Source organism: Halichoerus grypus, chromosome 9, assembly GCF_964656455.1.
Source record: "Halichoerus grypus chromosome 9, mHalGry1.hap1.1, whole genome shotgun sequence".
NCBI classification, from domain to species: Eukaryota; Metazoa; Chordata; class Mammalia; order Carnivora; family Phocidae; genus Halichoerus; species Halichoerus grypus.
In genome coordinates this window covers 73,876,630-73,896,850 of record NC_135720.1, presented here as the reverse complement: position 1 = coordinate 73,896,850, position 20,221 = coordinate 73,876,630, and the positions used below count along the sequence as shown (strand labels likewise).

General features: G+C 36.8%; 1 protein-coding gene and 1 pseudogene across 2 annotated transcripts in view; one reads left to right on the top strand and one right to left on the bottom strand.

Moving 5' to 3' along the window:
* The window catches only part of ME1 (malic enzyme 1), a 201,590-nt gene that overhangs the window by 42,722 nt on the left and 138,647 nt on the right, over positions 1-20,221 (bottom strand). For both annotated transcript variants that reach the window (XM_036101022.2, XM_036101021.2), the window contains exon 7: positions 8,397-8,506. In XM_036101022.2, coding sequence (XP_035956915.1) covers positions 8,397-8,506 — 110 coding nt within the window. The remainder of the gene's footprint in view (positions 1-8,396; positions 8,507-20,221) is intronic.
* LOC118541341 (transmembrane and coiled-coil domain-containing protein 3 pseudogene) lies at positions 1,908-3,952 on the top strand (annotated as a pseudogene).

Here is a 20,221-nt window from a genome sequence, read left to right as displayed (position 1 = left end):
TAGAACCCTCAGTTTGTTTCTCAGAGTCCATAGTCTCTCATGGTTCATCTCCCCCTCTGATTCCCCCCCTTCATTTTTCCCTTCCTACTATCTTCCTTTTTTTTTTTTTAAACATATAATGTATTATTTGTTTCAGAGGTACAGGTCGGTGATTCATCAGTCTTACACAGTTCACAGCGCTCACCATAGCACATATCCTCCCCAATGTCTATCACCCATCCACCCCATCCTTCCCACCCCCCACCACTCCAGCAACCCTCAGTTTGTTTCCTGAGATTAAGAATTCCTCATATCAGTGAGATCATATGATACATGTCTTTCTCTGATTGACTTATTTCACTCAGCATAATACTAATGAGCTTTTCCTAATTGGTCTGGTTTCACTATTAGGAAAGCAAAGTCATGTTTGAAAAATTCTGCTCAATTAAATTCTCTTGTAAAAAGAATATTTGACAAAATAGTCCTGCATTCTAATTCATGTGCCTCTTTTTTTTTTTTTTTTTGGATAAGTATTTGACAAATTCTAATATAGCAAAATAGTCTACACACTTTTTTGTCTTCTTAAGATAAAGACATCTTAGCGGAAATGCAGGGAAATGTAATTATGGCGTCTACATATAAAATAAAGTCCTTTGGAATATTAATGTTAAATCAACGGAGTATTAACCTAGAATCTACAAATAAGAGGAAGGAGTGTCATCAGAATACTATTTTCCTTTTTTCTCTGTATAACTTATCTTGTATGATACAGTTATATCTAATATTCCTTCATATAACTGGTATCGATTAAGTGGTGACATGAAAAGTGTCTCTTCTAAGAGATGACAGCAAATACCAAATTACAACATTAACTAGTAACAGTACCACTTTGAAAAGAACACTAATCAAAGCAATAGGTTTTTGGTACTAAGTAACAAAAGATTACATATTTTTGTGTTATGGCTCAACAACTCAGTAAAAAGTGCTGTCTTTTTACACTTGAAAAATTTATTCATAAGTACATGCCCATTGTAACAAATGCATTAAACAGTTAAAATCCAGATGGACAAAGATGAAAATAATCACCTATAATCCGACTGCCTAGGTCGAATCATTTACAACATTCTGATGAATATTCTTACAACTGTTCTCTATATCTGATATATGCAAACTAAAGAAAATTTTAATTTGTAAAAAAATATCTCATGCCACGCCTACTATTTTAACATACTTTCTGTCACTTAAAAATATCTTATGACTACCGTACCATGTCAATAACATATTTTAAAGTATTTTGTATAGTTATAATATTCCATAATATAAGTCATAATTTATTTAATGTCTATTTTTGGATAATTAGAGGGGTTCTCATTTTTTGCTATTAAAAATAACATTACAATAGAGATTGTATTCCAGAGATGGCAATGGGTAACGAGGGCCATCCTCGAACCTAACCCAATCTCCTTCCCCTGCCCTGGGGGGCAGCCCTGTCACCTGCCACCTGGAAAGGGATATAGGAAGGTTTGACCCAGACTCAGGACGTGCTGTGGTTAGGCCAGGCTCCAAAGAAGCTAAGTAACTGATGCTGGACTCATTGGCTCTGCTCCTGCCATACTCACACTGCTTGCTCCAGAATTCCTTGCGTGTGGCGTCAGGTGCCCCATTTGGTATCAGCTGAAAATGGGTCTCTAAAATGCAAGCTCAGGAGTGCCTTGGGTGGCTCAGTCGTTAAGCATCTGCCTTCAGCTCAGGTCATGATCCCAGGGTCCTGGGATCAGGCCCCGCATCGGGCTCCCTGCTTGGCGGGAAGCCTGCTTCTCCCTCTCCCACTCCCCCTGCTTGTGTTCCCTCTCTTGCTGTGTCTCTCTCTGTCCAATAAATAAATAAAATCTTAAAAAATAAATAAAAAATAAATAAAAATAAATAAAATGCAAGCTCAGCTTAGGAGAAATCTTTGGACAGTCTTGCCCTATCCTCTAAAATTGGATCATGAAGGGATTAGAAAAAATGACTTCTGGATGTTGCTTCTAATGCTTCATGTGCTAGTGGATGCTGTGGAACCAGAAGAGGTATCAGAACACGTCATCAAGTTACAGCTTGATGAGGCAGAGGGGCAGTTAGAACTCAGAGGAAGCAGTGGGTCCTCCATAGTTGCAGAAAGCCCTCTGGGCGTCTTTGCTAAAAGACTATGGTTCTTTACCAACTGAAAAGGGCAATCAGAGAAGTGGAAAAAGATGCTGGCCTGTGGGATGAAGAAACAATGTTCCAGGTGCACACATTTGAAATTTTCCAAAAAGAGCTGAATGGAAGTGAAAATGCACAGTCTTCCAGGCTATCTATGGCCTCCAGAGAGCCCTGCAGGGAGATTATGAAGATGTGAGCAAGAAGGAGAGCAGCATGCAGCACCTGGAGGCCTTGTGCAAGACTACAATAAAGGAAAAGACAGAATGTGTGGGACTTCCGGCAGCAGGAAAACACCAAGGTGAAGCCCTCAAAAATACACATCAAAACAAAAGTTTATCCATGCTTGATGATATTCTTGAAGATGGGAGAAAGGCAGCATATTGCTCTGAGGAAGATATGGAAGAATACACTTTCGATGACAATACCTTCTTTGACCCTTCGGTCAAAGAAGGGGTCAATTTTGAGGCAGCTCTGAGGGTGGGTGGAGGTAGAGTCCAACTCCAAGCAAAATCGCACAAAATGAGAAATGGAGTATGATGTGGGTCTTAGTGTGCTGACTGACTCCCAGAACAACCCCAGAGAGGCAACAACCCCAGCTGCATTGCACCACTTCACAAAGAACACAGTTACCACAGGAATGTTGTCTTTACTTGTAGCCGGCTGTTCGCAACAGGACCGCCTACAATGTTTCATTACACTATTTGTGGTACACTTGGGAACTCCAGGAATAAATAGGATTAAGTTTATAGTACAAGTGGAGACATTAGGAGAATTTGGGGTTCTTTACTCTTTTTCTTACTGGCTTAGAATTTTCCCTAGCAGAGCTAAAAGGTAGGGAAGATTGCCCTACCAGGACTGTGTCATATGACACGACTAGTGATTGTATTTGGCTTATTCTGGGGACACCTCTTACAGATCAGACCCACTCAGAGCATCTTTATTTCTACTTGCTTGTCCTTATCGAGCATACCCTTCGTGTCCATCATGGGTAGTGCCTGGGGTGCAAAAGTAGCCCTGACCATGCTGCATGAAATGCTCCAAGTGCAGAATGTGCTGCTGGGCTTCCTAGTCATGGCTGGCCTGCCGACACTTATCCAAGCAGGGGCCAGTACTGATTTCAGTATTGTCATGGCTGTCCTGTGAATACTGGCTTGTTGGTCAGATTCTTTTCTCCACATATGCTGCTTTTCTTCTATAAAATTGTTATAAAGATTTACCTCATAGGACCATATTGTCTAAAGCTGTGTATGTAAAGCAAAGGGAATAAAAAAATTCGTATCTTAGGAATCTCTGCTTTCATCTTTTTAATGTTAATAGTCATGGAGCTGTTGGATGTCTCCATGGACCTGGGCTCATCTCTTCCCAAGGCCACATGGTTACCGAGGAGATCCTGTCTTAAATTAAGCCTCTTTGTGACTTCTTGGTTTTCATTTTCTTGGCATCCATATGTAGGTCTTCACCTGTTTCCCACTTTTGTGGTGTAGGAGCTCACCATCCTGATGGTCCCTACTTTGTCAGTGGTGATCATGAAGTTTGCTCTGGCATCTCTGGTTCTTGTCTCCTCCTGCTAAAGACCAGCGTGGATGTCAAGTGGATCGTGGCTGCGGGGGCCTAAGGGAGCGGGTTCTCTTCCATCTTGGGGGCAAAGCACACAGAGCAGGCATCGTTTCTCAGAGGTGCACCTCCTAAACCTCAGTGTGACCATGCGCCGCCTTTTACTGGCCCCAGTGCTGTGGGGAGCTGCATTACCACGTATGTGCCACCTCCAGAGAGAAGGTCAAGGCCCTGAGGGCACCAAGATGGCCCATGACTTCACAAAGTGAAAACTGTGTATGGGAATGCAGAAGCTTGGGACACTTCTGTGAGCCACCTACATCAGGAACAAAACACTACTGGGCGGGGGGGGGCTTCATATCAGCACTGCTTTACAACTATTACGGCCATAGTTTAGGCTCCTCCAGAATAATTTACTGCATTCAATTGATCAAGAACAGAACAAATATAATGCTGCCTTTACAAACCATCTTTACTATTTTTTTGGATGTGTCTTTTCTTTTGAAATTAATGTTAACTTTCTATTGTTATTCATTAGTTCATGATTTTTTGGTAAAAAAAATAATTAGGGTTTTATTTATTGTTCAACTCTAGTGTGTTAAGATTTGTTATTAACATCTTCGTGATGTGAAATTTTAATTCTGGGAATGAGTTTGGAAAGTTATTTTTAAGGCTTAAAGCCTATATTTTCTACAATGAGACAAGTACCTTCTAAATGTCTTTGTTTTTATTATAATAATTTAAAATAAAACACTCATGTCAATTTTTATTAGGTATATCATTCTTTTGAAATATTTGTTTTGAATCACAAGAATATGCACACTTTAAAAAAGATCATTTGTGATCAGAGTATAATTAATTGAAAAAATAACACTCAATAATAATGTTAACAATAAATAATGTTAATAACAGTAAATATCCTTATCTAAACAGACATTTCTCCAAAGAAGATATATAAATGGCCAACAGGTACATGAAAAGGCTTTCAGCATCACTCATCAGGGAAATGCAAATCAAATCCACAAGAGGTATCACCTTGTGTCTGTTAGAATGGCTATTACCTGAGACAAGAAGTAACAAGTATTGGCAAGGATGTGGAGAAAAGGGAACCCTGGTGCACTGCTAGGGGAAAAGTAAACTGCTACAGCCACTATGAAAAAAAAGTATGGAGATTCTTCAAAAAATTAAAAATAAAACTACCATATGATCCAGCAATTTCTCTTCTGGGTATCTAAAGGAAATGAAATCACTATCTTGAAAAGATATCTGCACCCTCATGTTCACTGCAGTATTATTTACAATTGCCAAGACATGGAAACAATGTAAATGTCCATCAATGGATGGAAGAATAAAGAAAATGTGATACATTACACAGACAGGCACATACACAATGGAATATTATTCAGCAGAAGGAAATCCTAATATTTGCGACAACAGGAACGGATCTTGAGGGTATTAGGCTAAGTGAAATAAGTCAGATGGAGAAAGACAAATACTGTATGAGCTCACTTATATGTGGAATCTAAAAAGAAAACCAAAAACCCAAAAAAACAGACTCATAGATATAGAGAACAGATTGGTGATTGAGATTGGGGGTGGGGGGGGTGGGAAAAGGCATTAAGGTTGTCAAAAGGTACAAACTTCTAAGTAAGTCCTGCAGATGTAATGTGCAGCATGGTGACTATAGTTAACAACACTGTATTGTACATTTGAAAGTTGCTAAGAGTACATTTTAAAAGTTCTCATCACAAGAAAAAAAATTGTAACCATACGTGGTGATGATGGATGTTAACTTATTATGGTAATCATTTTGCAATATATACATATATTAAATCATTATGTTGGACACCTAAAACTAATACAATGTTCTATGTCAGTTATATCTCAATTAAAAAAATATATACATATTTAAAATAAACAAATAAATACCCTTGTACATTTTCTTTACACACCTTTATTTGCTCAGGATAAATTTCTAAAAAGAGAATTGTTGGATCAAAGAGCTGTAGACTTTTAAGGTTTTTGACACACACTGCCTCCCCAAGAGTTGCACCAGTTTATATTTCCATAGATATATAAGGGTGCATATCTTCTTACAGCATTGTTAACACTGGGATTATAATAAAAATCTTTGCCAGCTTGATAGAGAAAATCAGTTTCTCATTTGCTGTTTTATACATTTTTTAAAACTTAGTGGCATTAAATTCTGAAGCTATTAAACTGTTTTCTGGCCAGTGGTCTCCCTTCTTTTGTGAAAAGTCTGTTCTACCATGTCTGATTTTGATCTTTTCAATTATCAAAGCATTTAGTATAAGATTAAGCTATATTTACCTTATTTTTAAAAAAATCTTAATAATCATCCCAGGGTCCTGGGATCAAGCCCTGCATCGGGCTCCCTGCTCATCGAAGAGCCTGCTTCTCCCTCTCCCTCTGCCTGCCACTCTGCCTACTTGTACTCTCTCTCTCTCTCTCTGTCAAAGAAATAAATAAAATCTTTAAAATAAATAAATAAATAAATAAATAAATAAATAATCTTAATAATCAAACTAGTTTATTATGGCTAACACTTCTACATAAAATATTTACAATGTCATGGTAGAGAATAGCCATTCCAGAGAGGCCATTATGAGAACAACTCTTTTTATAATGATTTTAAATGACCAGAGGATGAGACCTTATTATTTTGATCTGAATTTGCTGAATTCTGATGGCCTCCTGATTATATTATTAAATGTCCAATTTCTTAATAGATTTAACCAGCACACTTTTCCGGTTAAAAATAATTTATAGCTAGAATGCATTAAAGTCTAAATCTCTATCCAAGACCAAAATCTCTATCATTTAAAATTATTTTAGATCACTAATACAGAATTTTAAGTATTTTTAAAATCAAATATTTTTCATAAACTATCTTTAAATAACATATCTGTTAAAAAAAAAAAAGTTCTCCCAAGGGTTCAGTGTGAAACATTTATTTACACGGTGAGGTTGTAATAGCTACATAATTATTTTCCTTGGCACTGGAATGCAATTTCTATGCCCACAGTGGGGAAAGTATTACATTGTGAGCAAAATGGCAAAAAACATAAGGTTAAAAAGGTAAAATAGAAACATATGGGGAAAAAGTGTCATTAGGGACACTATTTTGGTATGGAGAAATGCACAAAATAGTTTGGTCATTTCTAATCAGAACCCCACTAACTTGCCAAAAGTTTTCTCTAGTCAGAGATTGGGCCCATTTTTCTCAAATCTGTCTTTTTGTTGGCTAAGGCAGTAATACTCTTAAATTCCTATGTGTAAATACGTAAATATGCAGATGGTATTTTAGGACAGATTAGCTGGGGTGAAAAATTAATTATTTAATGCCTCCACTGTGGTGACCCGCTGGGTGCAGGAGGGAATATTCTGCAGTGGAGCCTCCAAGGCAACTCCACATGTAGTGCTCTTGGCCTTGGCTTAGCATCTGCCTCAGATTTTCTGTGCTCCTGACTTTATTCTGATGCAGCGCAGGCCTTGACCTCTAAATTCTTAATCCTAGTTGATAGGAGTTCTGACCCTAATTCCAAAATGTTCATTTTGTTTGATGATTTGAATTTAGCATTCTCTGTCTTAAACTGAACTCTGATGCCTATTAATTCTGCATAATGGTTCAAAAGTATGTAATATTAGTCTTTTAACTTCTGCATGGACATTTCTGTGGGACCCACAAAATCAAAAGATAAGAATATTAAAGAAAGGACAGCTTGTTTAATAGTTTATGTGGCTATTTTATTTTTTTTAAGATTTTATTTTTAAGTAATCTCTACACCCAACATAGGGCTCGAACTCACAACCCCAAGATCAAGAGTCACATGCTCTACACCAACTGACCCAACCAGGCGCCCCTAACGTATTTTAGAGACCACTGCAAAATGGACTGGTAAGTGACTCAGACACTGGTCTACAAAATCTGTTTGCAGCATCGAAGGCACGTTATCATTATACATGTATCCTCAAGTTAGGGCTATAGCTGTGTAAAATTAGACTCTTTTCTTCCCTTCTGAAATCCTCCAAATATTCACTTCTCATGAATAAATTCTCAAAAACAAATTTAATAAAACAGGAAGAAAACAAAGTTGAAATAATGTAAAGCGTCTTTGTCATGAAAATGGCACTAAAGTAACAATGTGATTAACATCACAAAGGATCTGGGGAAAAGAAAGATTCAACCCATTACTTTAGTGTGCCCCAAAAGGTACAGAGACTCATCATTTTTAAACACATTTATCTAGCTATGTCACACCATAGATTTTAAGCATAGTGAATTTTAAAAATTATATTTGTAAAGTACATTTTAGTTCATAAAGTACAAATGAATATTTGTTCTCAGTAACGAACTATGGATAGAGAAACATTATCATCCTCATCTTACATTTAAGCTTTTCTTTGACCACCTCATTTCCAATAGCATTCATCTTATTTTACTTTGGCTGTCTCCCTCCAAAGTTCCATGCTGGTGCTTACCATCACTCAGATCTAATCCTTCATGGAAATACTATATTAGAATACCTCACTCATGGTCTACAATCTCCCACCTTTCCAGTTTATTCAATTGTTCCCATTATATCTATTCTTTAACTTCATGGGAGTATCTGGGCCCTCCTGTCTTGTATCTTCACTTCCCTCCCCATCCAGCTTACCTTGAATATCATCATTGAATGTGCAATACTGGTTTTGATATTTCTTCAGGAGACGAAAGGCATTTATATTGGCAAAATCTTCAAACTGAATAAGGCAATTCATCCCATACCTATAAGACAAAACATTCACATGAGAAGAGGTCTGTGAAATAACATACAAAAATAAACCTTTAAAATTAGCCTATAGAAAAGACAAAACATTTTCTTCTAAAGGTCCTATCTTGCTACTTAGTATAAATACGTAATATAATGTCCTTCAGAAAATATTCACTGTATACTTACTATAGGAAAAGCATTGTGTTGGCACTGTGAAATAAAAAAATGACAAAAATACAGTCCCTACCATCAAATAATTTAAAATTTAGTATAAACAAAGTATTTTGAAATAAATGAAAAGTAATGTAAAAGTGTATTAAACAAGGAATTATAGATGTTGAGAGGACAGATACCACTTCTGGCTGGGGTCACAGGCCAGGTAATAAATGAACTGAGTTTTAAGGAACAGCTATGATTTCAAAAATAGAGATATAGGTTTTTACAAGCCAGGTAAATACTAGAAGCAACACAACTGAGGTGAAAACTCAAAGAGAAAACATTTTTCAAAAAATAGCAAGAAGCCCTATCTGGCTGTCATGTGGTGATACATGTGAGGGTGTACTAAAAGAAAAGGTCAGAATTTTATACTGGAAACCCTAAAATTCAATCCTAGGGTTCTGGTTTTTATTCTACAGCAATGGCCAAACACTGTAGGGCTTTGAGCTTTTGAAGTATATTGGACAGATTTTTATTTCTGATATGAACAGCTTCCTTGTCTGACCCTTTATTCGTATGATCATCCACCTACCTAACCTATCCAAGGCAAAAGAAATTAACATTACTGATAACCCAAGATTCTAAGCATTGCCAGAGAAAGCCATATAGCCATGAACATCCTTGCTATTACCAATTTATGGTCTCTACCCTGGGCTAGACTCCCACTGCTACTCTATGTGTGATTCCTCTTATTTGTTCTGGGTCAGCTTTCACTTCCAGTACACCCAATGGTTACTCCTAATGTTTCCCAATCCTTTTAAATCTTGCTTTCTTCACTTGTCTCCTACATGTGCATATGGTTTCCCTACTCTAGTATACTGCGCCATTAATCATGTACACTGTTCCTGTTTGTTTTTACAAAAGGAATTTTAAATTTTTTTTAAAGATTTTATTTATTTATTTGACAGAGAGAGACAGCGAGAGCAGGAACACAAGCAGGGGGAGTGGGAGAGGGAGAAGCAGGCTTCCCGCTGAGCAGGGAGCCCGACGTGGGGCCCGATCCCAGGACCCCGGGATCATGACCTGAGCCAAAGGCAGATGCCCAACGACTGAGCCACTCAGGTGCCCCAGGAATTTTACATTTTTATGTAGTCAGATCTATCTTTTTATTTATAGTTGCTGTCCTTGATGGTATGCTTATTACAGTCTTCTCCACAAACGTTTACTTAAATATTAATCGAAAACTTCTTCTAGTGATATCATCAATTTAGGAAATAATTTCTATATCTGGTATTATTATTATTTTTTTTTTTTTACTATTTTGAGGTAGTTTTTTTAAAAAAGATAATAAAAATTTCTGTTTTATATATTTACAAGTCAGTATATACAGTTGGTAATTAAAACCGTGAGACTCTATTAGGATGCACACACATCTATATACAGTAGCCAAGGACAGAGTAATAGGAAACACCAATGTTTAAGAGCTGAGGATGCTACCAAGGTGAAAGAAGAAATTATCACATGTTTAGGAGAAGGCACAGAAAAGTATGACATCCCAGATGTCTAGGGAATAGAATTTCAAGAAAAAAAGACAGTTCACCCAACTATGCCAGCACTAGTCTACCATTTCCTCTCATCACCTGTAACCAGATACTATATTCTGTTATATAGTAAGGTTGGTTTCTGTGCTTTTCCTCTTTTATTCTACTATTGCTAGTGGCAACAAATATTTTTTCACTCCTAATATGCATGTGTCTGTATACACTTGTTTATTCTTTACAACCACTCTATGATGCAGATAGTAGTATTATCTTACATATGAGAAAACAGGCACAGCATATTGATGCTGCCTTGTAATAATAGTCCAATGGTAATGATTAGTGTACTGATCTCTTTATCTAGAAAAAAAAAAAGCCTGTTTTCATTACTACAGTTTTTTTTAAGGATTTTATTTTATTTATTTATTTGTGAGAGAGAGAGAGCACAAGAGGGGGTAAGGTCAGAGGGAGAAGCAGACTCCCCACCGAGCAGGGAGCCCGATGCGGGACTCCATCCCAGGATCCCGGGACCATGACCCAAGCTGAAGGCAGTCGTTTACCAATTGAGCCACCCAGGCACCCACTACAGTTTTTAAATATCTTTAATACTTAGTAATATTTATCTCTCATCTTTCTCTTTATGTATTCACTTGGCTGTGGCATTGGTTTAAAACACAGGCTTTAGAGTCAGAGCTCCTGGGGTGTAATCCTGTCCTCACTTATTCTGTATCCTTAACTGTCCTGTGCTTCTATGTCTCCACTAGAATAAATGAGAATAATAATGGCATATTATCATAAGTTTGTTATCAGAATTAAGTGATTAATATAAGTTCTCAGTGTGCGAAGACTGACACGAGTGCCCTATAATCACGAAATATTTTTTACTTAATAGCAACAACAGAAGCAATAGACAGTGGGTATCTTCAAAGGCCTAACAGAAAATAATTGTCATCTTCGAATAGCATGTCTACCAAAGCTATTCTTCAAGAGTAAGGTTGTGATTCAACTATACTTCAATAAAAAAAGTGAAAATAAAGAATGTTTTTTTTAAAGTAGGGTTGAAACAAAGACATCTTCAGATAAATAAAAACCAAAAGACTTCAATTAAAGGAATTTTTCAAGGGTATATTTCAGGAAGAAAGAAAATAATCCTGCAAAAAGTCTATGATAATATAAAACAGTAAAATATAATAACAAGGAATTTTTATCCCTATAAAATATTAAGGGAGAACAGGCCTGACAGAGTGAGGAAGCTGGGAAGATTTTTCCCCAAACAGCAACAGTAGAGCAGAACAAATCCTTCAAAACAACCATTTCAGGGCTCTGGAAATCAACTAAAGGCAAAAGGGGCAAAAATTTAAAAGTAAAATGTGGGAGTAAGGTCAAATCTTGAAAGGAACATAACATTTTTATGCTCCTTATATATATGAGGCCATTCTAGTAAACTCTTTAGCTAGCTTTATTAAAAATCAACTAAAATGTTTTTAAGAATGGGCAAAAAAGTGTTTCTCTGGTTAGAAATTACTACTTTTCTTTTACAACCTTAGCAAAGAAGCAAACTTTGTGGTAGCAACTGATTACCCCAAACACAAATATCAGTCGATAATCATCTGGTGCTTGTAATGGCTCCTTCCCTACTTCTCTGGTTTCCACACAGGCCTTTAGAAAGTAAAGGCTGCACGCTTTTAGACGGTGTCCTCATACAGTTTGCTCCTGATGGGTCATGTACTGATGGTCTAGCAACACTAGACGATCTGTCATTATGTTCAGAAGCAGCAGAACCTGTGGTTTCAGTACGTGAAGACGAATCAGAGCCTTCTCAGTTCTATTCCCGGATCTACTACTTACTTGGGTCCTGCGGTTTTGGACTTGTTACAATTTCTCTGCGGTTAAAATGAAATCCCCACATTATGGTTTGCCTTCAGTGTTTAGGACACAATGTGGTCAGGCTACAGTTTTATAATATTTTCTAAGTAAAATCTAGGAAGAGCCAGCCATAGGGAGTAAAATGCTACACTAGATACTTTATCATTTACAAAAGTTTATTTTAGAATTATCCCCTGAAGAATATTGTGTACCTTTTTTAATTTCGTGACTTTTCTCTACCTGATAGTTAACTCTGATTTGACTCTTAAAGATTTAGAGAGAGGCATCCTGGATTCATTTTGTGATACAGCATCCTGCATCATATAATAAAAGAAAACCATGTAGGAGATATTTTGTTTCACGTTGAACCAACCTTGTCACTATGAAATTATAAGTAGAGGAACACAAGGAAGTTAGCCAATTCAATTCTACATAACTATGAAAAGAACCTACTATTTTATGATCAAAATATCACATAAAATAGTGGGTATAAATGGTTTTAAAAGTTAACAGAAATACCACCCATAAAATTAACCTGTGAAAACTGCAAATTTTCTCTTGTGGCATTGTTAAATCACAGAAAACCTCATTATAGTGACTAATCACCACATCTAGCACTCAGTGAGTGCCACGCATTGTGCTCCACTCTTTACATGGATTATGTCATTTAAATTCTCTCATCAACCCAAAGAAGAAGGTAGTTATTACCCATTTTACAGATGAAGAAACTTAAGCTCAGAGAGATTAAGGGCCATAGCTGAGTGCACTACTGCTAATAAGTGGTAGGGTCTGGACTGAACTGCAGGGCCCAGGGTTTTAACTACTATATATACCGGCTCCCACAGAGCACCAATGTCATGATCAAGTCAACGAAGTGAACAGTATATTTACAAATAAAAGGACTGCAGTGATAAAGGAGTTATCATTTTATAAAACTAGCAAGACAGCATTTGTATGTATTCAATAATCTAGGTATTATCATTATAGAAAGTATATAAACAGATATTGGTGAAAACAATTAGTCTTTCTTTGATTATAAACTATTAAGAATTCACTGTAACCAGGTCAACCAAACACATTTTGATTTTCCCCAAGAGATACAGTAAATGTCGTTCTTTTAGGATTTATTGCATACATGGCACTGTGTAGTAGTTAAGATCTAGAGCACTTTAGTTCTGATGGGTACCTCAAAGATAATTTGTTACAAATTACTCATTTTTAATAATGTAATTGAGGTCTGAGGGTGCTCAAAGAATTAAGCAGCAACAGGACACATGGATCTGGTACTTAAAATGCTTACAGTCTCACTGGGAAGACAAAGGATATAAGCAAAAATTTAAAGGTTCAGGTTAAAAGGAAAATCAGGAGTACAAAAGAGACCACTATGGGATTTAGGGAAGACAACATGAATTAGAGGAGGCTTCAGCTGGGCCCTTGGCTAGGATTCAAATGAGGAAAAGAGCCGGGAGGGGAATAAAATCACAGAGGCCTTAAAGTTTGTGCTGGAGGACATGGAGGATGTTAGTTTGAGGAACTTCAGAAGATCAGTACTGGTTGCCAAGTTTCAGATTATGAATATTCTAGAATTCTAGGATAAGTAATTTGAAGTTCACTGAGGTTCCCTCTGGCCAAGAACCACCCAAGTGTAATTCTTCCTTGTAGGTAAGAACTAAGAACAGAAAATTGTTCACTCCCGTGTTAGCTCACTGTACTAGGGCTCTACTTCCTACTACTTTACTTTTGTATCATTGTGTAACATTTAGATATTCCTCTCATTTTTCTTATCACCCCATCTATTATATTTTGGCGACACCTCTTAATTATTCTCCATGAGTGTGGAGATGATAAAGATTCAGCAGTAATCATCTATTCGTTCATTCTTTTCCCTCTACAATCTTCTCCTTATCAAGTTCACTGATTCTTAGGGATTCATTCATCCGTCATCTTCAGACAAATGACTTCTAAATCTCTATCTCTGTTGCTGATCTTTCAAAGAAGCTCCAACTCTCTGTTGTCAAAATGCCAGTAAAAAGGACAGAGAAATGTTACATTATGGATCTTTTTTTCTTTAAATGAGAAATAAATATTTAAGATAATGTTTTTATATATTGTCAACCATTCTTTGTAATGGATTTCTGTAAAATTTTCTATAGCATCAAAAAAAAAAATTAAACTCTTTTATATCAAGGACAACCAAGAATCACAAACAAAACTGAGTCATTTTGTATAGGTGTCAACTGCTTCCCCCAAAAAAATAGCAGTTTGTGAGACTGTGAGTTCCTTAAAATTCAACAAATTCCAAAGCTGCATTTATAACTTAAATTTCCACTTAGTATATTTTACTGAAAAGCATTTTAAAAGTTACTTCTTGCCTCCAAAATCAGTACACTCTTTTCCTTTACGGTTTTAATTTTATATGTATATATAAAGCTCCTAAAAATTTTAAACTTTTTCCTTACAAAACTTACTATCCAAACTTTCCCTATTTCTATCATCGGCACCACCAATGTCAAAGCACTATAAGCATTTTCTTTTTTTTTTTTTTAATTTTTTTTTATTAACATAATGTATTATTTGTTTCAGGGGTACAGGTCTGTGATTCATCAGTCTTACACAATTCACAGCACTCACCATAGCACATACCCTCCCCAATGTCCATCACCCAGCCACCCCATCCCTCCCACCCCCCACCACTCCAGCAACCCTCAGTTTGTTTCCTGAGATTAAGAGTCTCATGGTTTCTCTCCCCCTGCAGACATCAAAAAAAATAAATAAATGAAATAAAAAATAAAAATGAAATCTTGCTGTTTGCAACGACGTGGATGGAACTAGAGGGTATTATGCTAAGCGAAATGAAACAAGACGAAACCGGAAGAGCATTTTCTATTTTGCCTTTCACCTCACATCCCAGTGGTCAAGTTCTGTTATGCATTCTTCCTTCTTTCATATTAATTGTTATGCTTTCTCTTCTAAGTGCCTCAATTCAAGGTCAGGCTCTTTGGACCACATGATTGCAACAATACTACAATCTCCTGATTAGTCTCCTTGCTTTTATTTTCTTTCCCACTGCAATCACTTACATACTAAAAAAAATTTTGTCATGGTATTTTAATAGGTACTATGTGATGAGATCTTGTCCAACCTTATCTCTGCTATTCTCAAAAAGAAATCGTATCCTTCCTTCTTTCCCTTATTTATTCATTTATCAAGTAACATACCAAATGCCAACTAGGGGTCAGGAATTACCCTAAGTGCTGTTGACACATTCCTGCCCTCACAGAGTTTATAATCTTGTGGAGGATACAGTAAATAGGAGATTACAATGCAGTGTGATAAGAGCTGTAATAGAGGAAATTTAAGGCACCATCTAGAATTAAGGGGATTAGGAGAGGCTTTCTAGAGGAAGCTAGAGCCTAAAGGATTAGTAGGAACTTGCCAAGTTAAAGAGAAAGAGGAAGAATTTGGGAGGCAGAGAGAACATACTCAAAGGCGAGAGTTAAATAAATCAACATCATATTCCAGGAACTGAAGTAAACTAAATATGATTGAATCACAGTGTTTAGAGGGAAAGAGACAAGAATTAAGGCTAGAGAGGTAAACAGGGCCAGATTATGCAGGGCCTCTCACTGGTATTAGGGGGTTTATACTTGGCCCTAAGAGTGGGACGTTAAATCGGAGTGTGACATGATAGTTTCCACTTTAGACTCACGGTGTGTGATCAGGGTGAAGAATGGATACCAGAGGGGCAGGACTAGAGCAGGAAGCTTACTTAGGAGGCTACTGCAAAAACCCAGCCCTGCACTTGGAAACGAGAATGAGGGCAGGGACAAATAGATGGATTTGAGAAACATTCATGACACAGAATAACAATATCAAGTGTAGAGAAGCAGATGATGCGAAAAAAAGAAATCAAGAATGAATTCCAAGTTTATAGCTTGGGCAACTTGGTAAAGGATGGATTATGTTTAAAAAAAAAAAAAAAGGAAACCTCAGGAGAAGAAGCAGGTTTGATAAGGACGATTTTGAGTCCAGCTTTGGGTAAGCCACATTTGAGCAACCACAGACATATGTAAGCAAAGGAAGTTGTCAGGAGATATTAAGATGTATGACTTTGGTATTTTAGAGTCTGAACAGCTGCAGGGGAAGATTAGGCCCATGATAACGGCCATGAGTGTGTATCTCAAGTGATGTAGCACTAAAGGCCATTAGAAATGAAGATCTTAAGAACGAGAAAGGCCAACATACAAGAAAGGTCATTGACATGAAAGTTAAAGGGAGCTGAGAACAAGACTTTGAAAATGGGCAAGAACGGGGGAGAGTAGTTAAGAAACTGGGCAAAGATACACAGATGATAAGCTACTTCACATAAACCTCAAAAAGCATGTGGGGGAGGGGGGTTACCTAAGGACGGAGGGCTGATAGTCTGAAAGGGACAGAGGAGAGAAGCCACTGATCTCATCTCCCAACCCTAAAATGTTGTGTGGACCAATAAGCATCACTGAAAGCACTACATGAAAAGTGGAAGTCTTAAATGGGAGCCATGTTGCCATGAAGCAAGATGGGAAAGGGAACATCCAGTCAGGAAGTGAGGACTAAGGGAGCCTTTTATTAGCAAGACAGTGGAAAGGTTTGAGAGGGAGGGGTGTGTTGGGAGTGTTGGTTCAGTGGACATGAAACACAAAGCTTGAAGTATGGAAAAGCATCAAGTATGTGAAAGAGTATATGGAACTAGACAAATGATATGTTACTTTTACATTGTAACAATTTACATTTTAACAGGAAACCAATTATAATGATGACATGAAGCAAGATTTTCTAAGAATTATGTCTAGAGGCCATCTAATGGACTGCAAAGGTGGCGTGTGGAGAGCTGGGTATCTGGGAAGGGGCAGATTGCATCCCGGTCTCTCCAGTTTGAGGGCAGCACCCATATAGGCTGAAATGCTCAGGGCAATTTTGGCTCTAAAGGACCGATCTGTGCTTCTGCATACCACTGCATTGTGACCTTCCACTTCTAGCCTGCATCATTTCTCTTGGCCAGAACGCCTTCACAGAAACTTAGAAAATGTTTTTATAAACTCCATCTGCAGATTTAACATAGAGAATTAAAGGTCTCCTCAAATGCAGGTTTCAGTAAATACCTTATCCCCAACCTCAATCATGTCATTTACTTCTGCAGTTTGAATCACTAAATCTGTCTATGTCTCCTTCTCAATTTAGTCTAAATCAAACTGCTTATTTCTAAAAGCCAACAACTTCCACAAAACACTAGGGATCAAGTTTTGAGCAGCAAGAGAATTGTATGTTATTTTGCTGCAGGTGATTAGAGTCATAAGATTTTCAAACTAGAAAGATCCTTAGACACCATTTAGCAACAAGTAATGCCCAGGAATGCTGATTAACACCCAAGATCATGGGAACAGACATATCAGTGAGTACTGCCCCTAAGAGAAAGACAGAAAAGTCAAATACTTGGTATTAGGATCCTAGCAGATAGTAAAATCCACTAAAAATCTAGTAAATCTACTATAACCAGTTGACTGTTTCAATGTTCTATCTTGTAGGTATGGATTTGAACAAATATTTTGTAAAATAAGAACTAGATCCAAATACTGACTTGGGGGGCGCCTGGGTGGCTCAGTCAGTTGAGTGTCTGCCTTCGGCTCTGGTCATGATCCCAGGGTCCTGGGATCAAGCCCCACGTTGGGCTCTCTGCTCAGCAGGGAACCTGCTTCTCCCTCTCCCTCTACCTGCCACTCCCCCTGCTTGTGCTCTCTCTCTCTGTCAAATAAATAAATAAAATCTTAAAAAAAAAAACAACAAATACTAACTTGGATCAATATCCTCATTCTTATTATTCCCAAGAATCAATATCAGCCTCAAAGGATTTTTCTTAAAATGTCATCATTGTGATATTTAAAAGAATTGCTATAGGTTCTAAGGATAATTTTTAAAGAGGCATTCCAAAAGTATTGTGAACATTAACAGTAATTATTTACAGAGTTCCAGGGTATTACTTTGGAAAGAGATAATACTCATTCAGATTTAGCTTTGCTTTAAAAAAAAAAATCCATCACATTATTCTATAATGAAACCTCAAAATCAAAGTAAAAATGAAAGAAAGACTGCATGTGTAACTACTTAAAATAAAAACATTGAGAGATTATATACATTCTTGTGCCACTGAGTAACAGAAATCTATATTCATCTAATATAGATTTAGATCTAATAATCATATTATTCAAGACAAATCTGAGAACTGTACATTTAGAAATAGCCGAAGGCACAAATCCAATGTAAATTACAAATCTGGCCTTTTTGGCACAATCATCAGGACTAATGTCAAAGTTTGAACACTAACCATCTTCTGTAACTAGAGGCCACCTACCAATAATGTGTCCTGAAGTTATGCCTATTTATAATTCCATGTTAGTGGTATTTCTTATGGGAGTATTATTGCCTAATACCAATAAAAATACCAGAATATCATGTTCCCTGCTTTATTAATAAGCTCTTTTCTTCGCTGGGGGCCTTAAGAACTAAGCTATTATATGCTCCAGGGGTACTGAAGGTCTTTTAAACCCAAACTGGTTTAAAACTATTTCTTTTGGCAACTGTATGGGTACATTTACCTGCATGTCAATGTTTCTCCTTTAAAATACCTTAATAAATTGGTTGAAGTGATTTAATCCAACATACTAAAATTAGAATTCTATTGTAGAATCCCTACTTAATTTTGAATAATTCTTAGGAACAAAATATAATCTAGTGCTAAGAATTGTTTTAACTTCATTTTGCATTAAACCATTTTTAAATGACCATGATACTTTTTTGAATTAACAAGTACACTTATATTTCAGTCTAAATTTTTAAGAATGCAACTCTGTCTCTGACAAACTGACATATTTCCAAAATCTGATTAACAAAGATATCTTTGTGTTAGGAGGGTAATTTTGGATAGTTTACCGAGTTTACTACCACAGGGGTGTGTGGAAGTATAATTTAAGATTTGTAAACTACTAATTTTATTCTGGTATCACTGGGAAATATAAGCCAAGACAAGTAATTTCTGTGCCTAAAATAATACTTATTGAAAGGAACCCTTAAAATGAAGTTTATAATCCAATGGGTTTAGAACCTAACTACCAGGATTTCAGTTCTGCCTTTTCACTTATAAACTGAATCTTTTAAGTCAAATTCTCAGTCTTTCCACTACCCTTCTAAGAACTTCTTTGGCAATTCTAAATCTATAAAAAGAACTGGAAAAATATACTCAACAGAGGTCAAATTAACAACCCAGTCCACATAATTGTATGTAAAATACTCAGTTTTTGAAAAAATTTGACTCTGTTACCAATCTGATTTGTGAAAGTGAGAAAATAAAAGTCTGATAATTTTGTTCTCACTTATTTCGTCTTTTTGATATGAGCCATCCTGACAGGTGTGAGGTGATAGCTCATTGTGGTTTTGATTTGCATTTCCCTGATGATGAGTGATGTTGAGCATCTTTCTATATGTCTGTTGGCCATCTGTAGGTCTTCTTTGAAAAAATGTTTATTCAGGTCTCTGCCCATTTTTTAATAGAACTGTTTGCTTTTTTGGCATTGAGTTGTATAAGTTCTTTATATATTTTGGATATTAACCCCTTCTCAAGTATATCATTTGCAAATATCTCCTCCCATTCAGTAGGTTGCCATTTTGTTTAGAAGATGGTTTCCTTTGCTGTACAAAAAAAAATTTTTTTTATTATTATTTTGGTGTAGTCCAACAGTTTTTCTTTTGTTTCCCTTGCCTCAGGAGACATATGCTGCTAAGGCCAATGTCCAAGAGATTATAGCCTATGTTTTCTTTTAGGAGTTTTATGGTATCAAGTCTCACATTTAGGTCTTTAATCCATTTTTTAAAAGGTTTTATTTATTTATTAGAGAGAGAGAAAGAGAGCACGCGTGTGTGCGCATGCATGAGCTGGGAGAGGGGGAGAAGGAGAGAGAAAAGCACACTCCTCACTGAGCACGGAGCCCAGAGCCCACATGGGGCTCGATCCCAGGACCCTGAGATCATGACCTGAGCCGAAGCCAGATGCTTAACCAACTGAGCCACCCAGGCACCGGGTCTTTAATCCATTTTGAATTAATTTTTGGGAAGGTGTAAGAAAGTGATCTAGTTTTC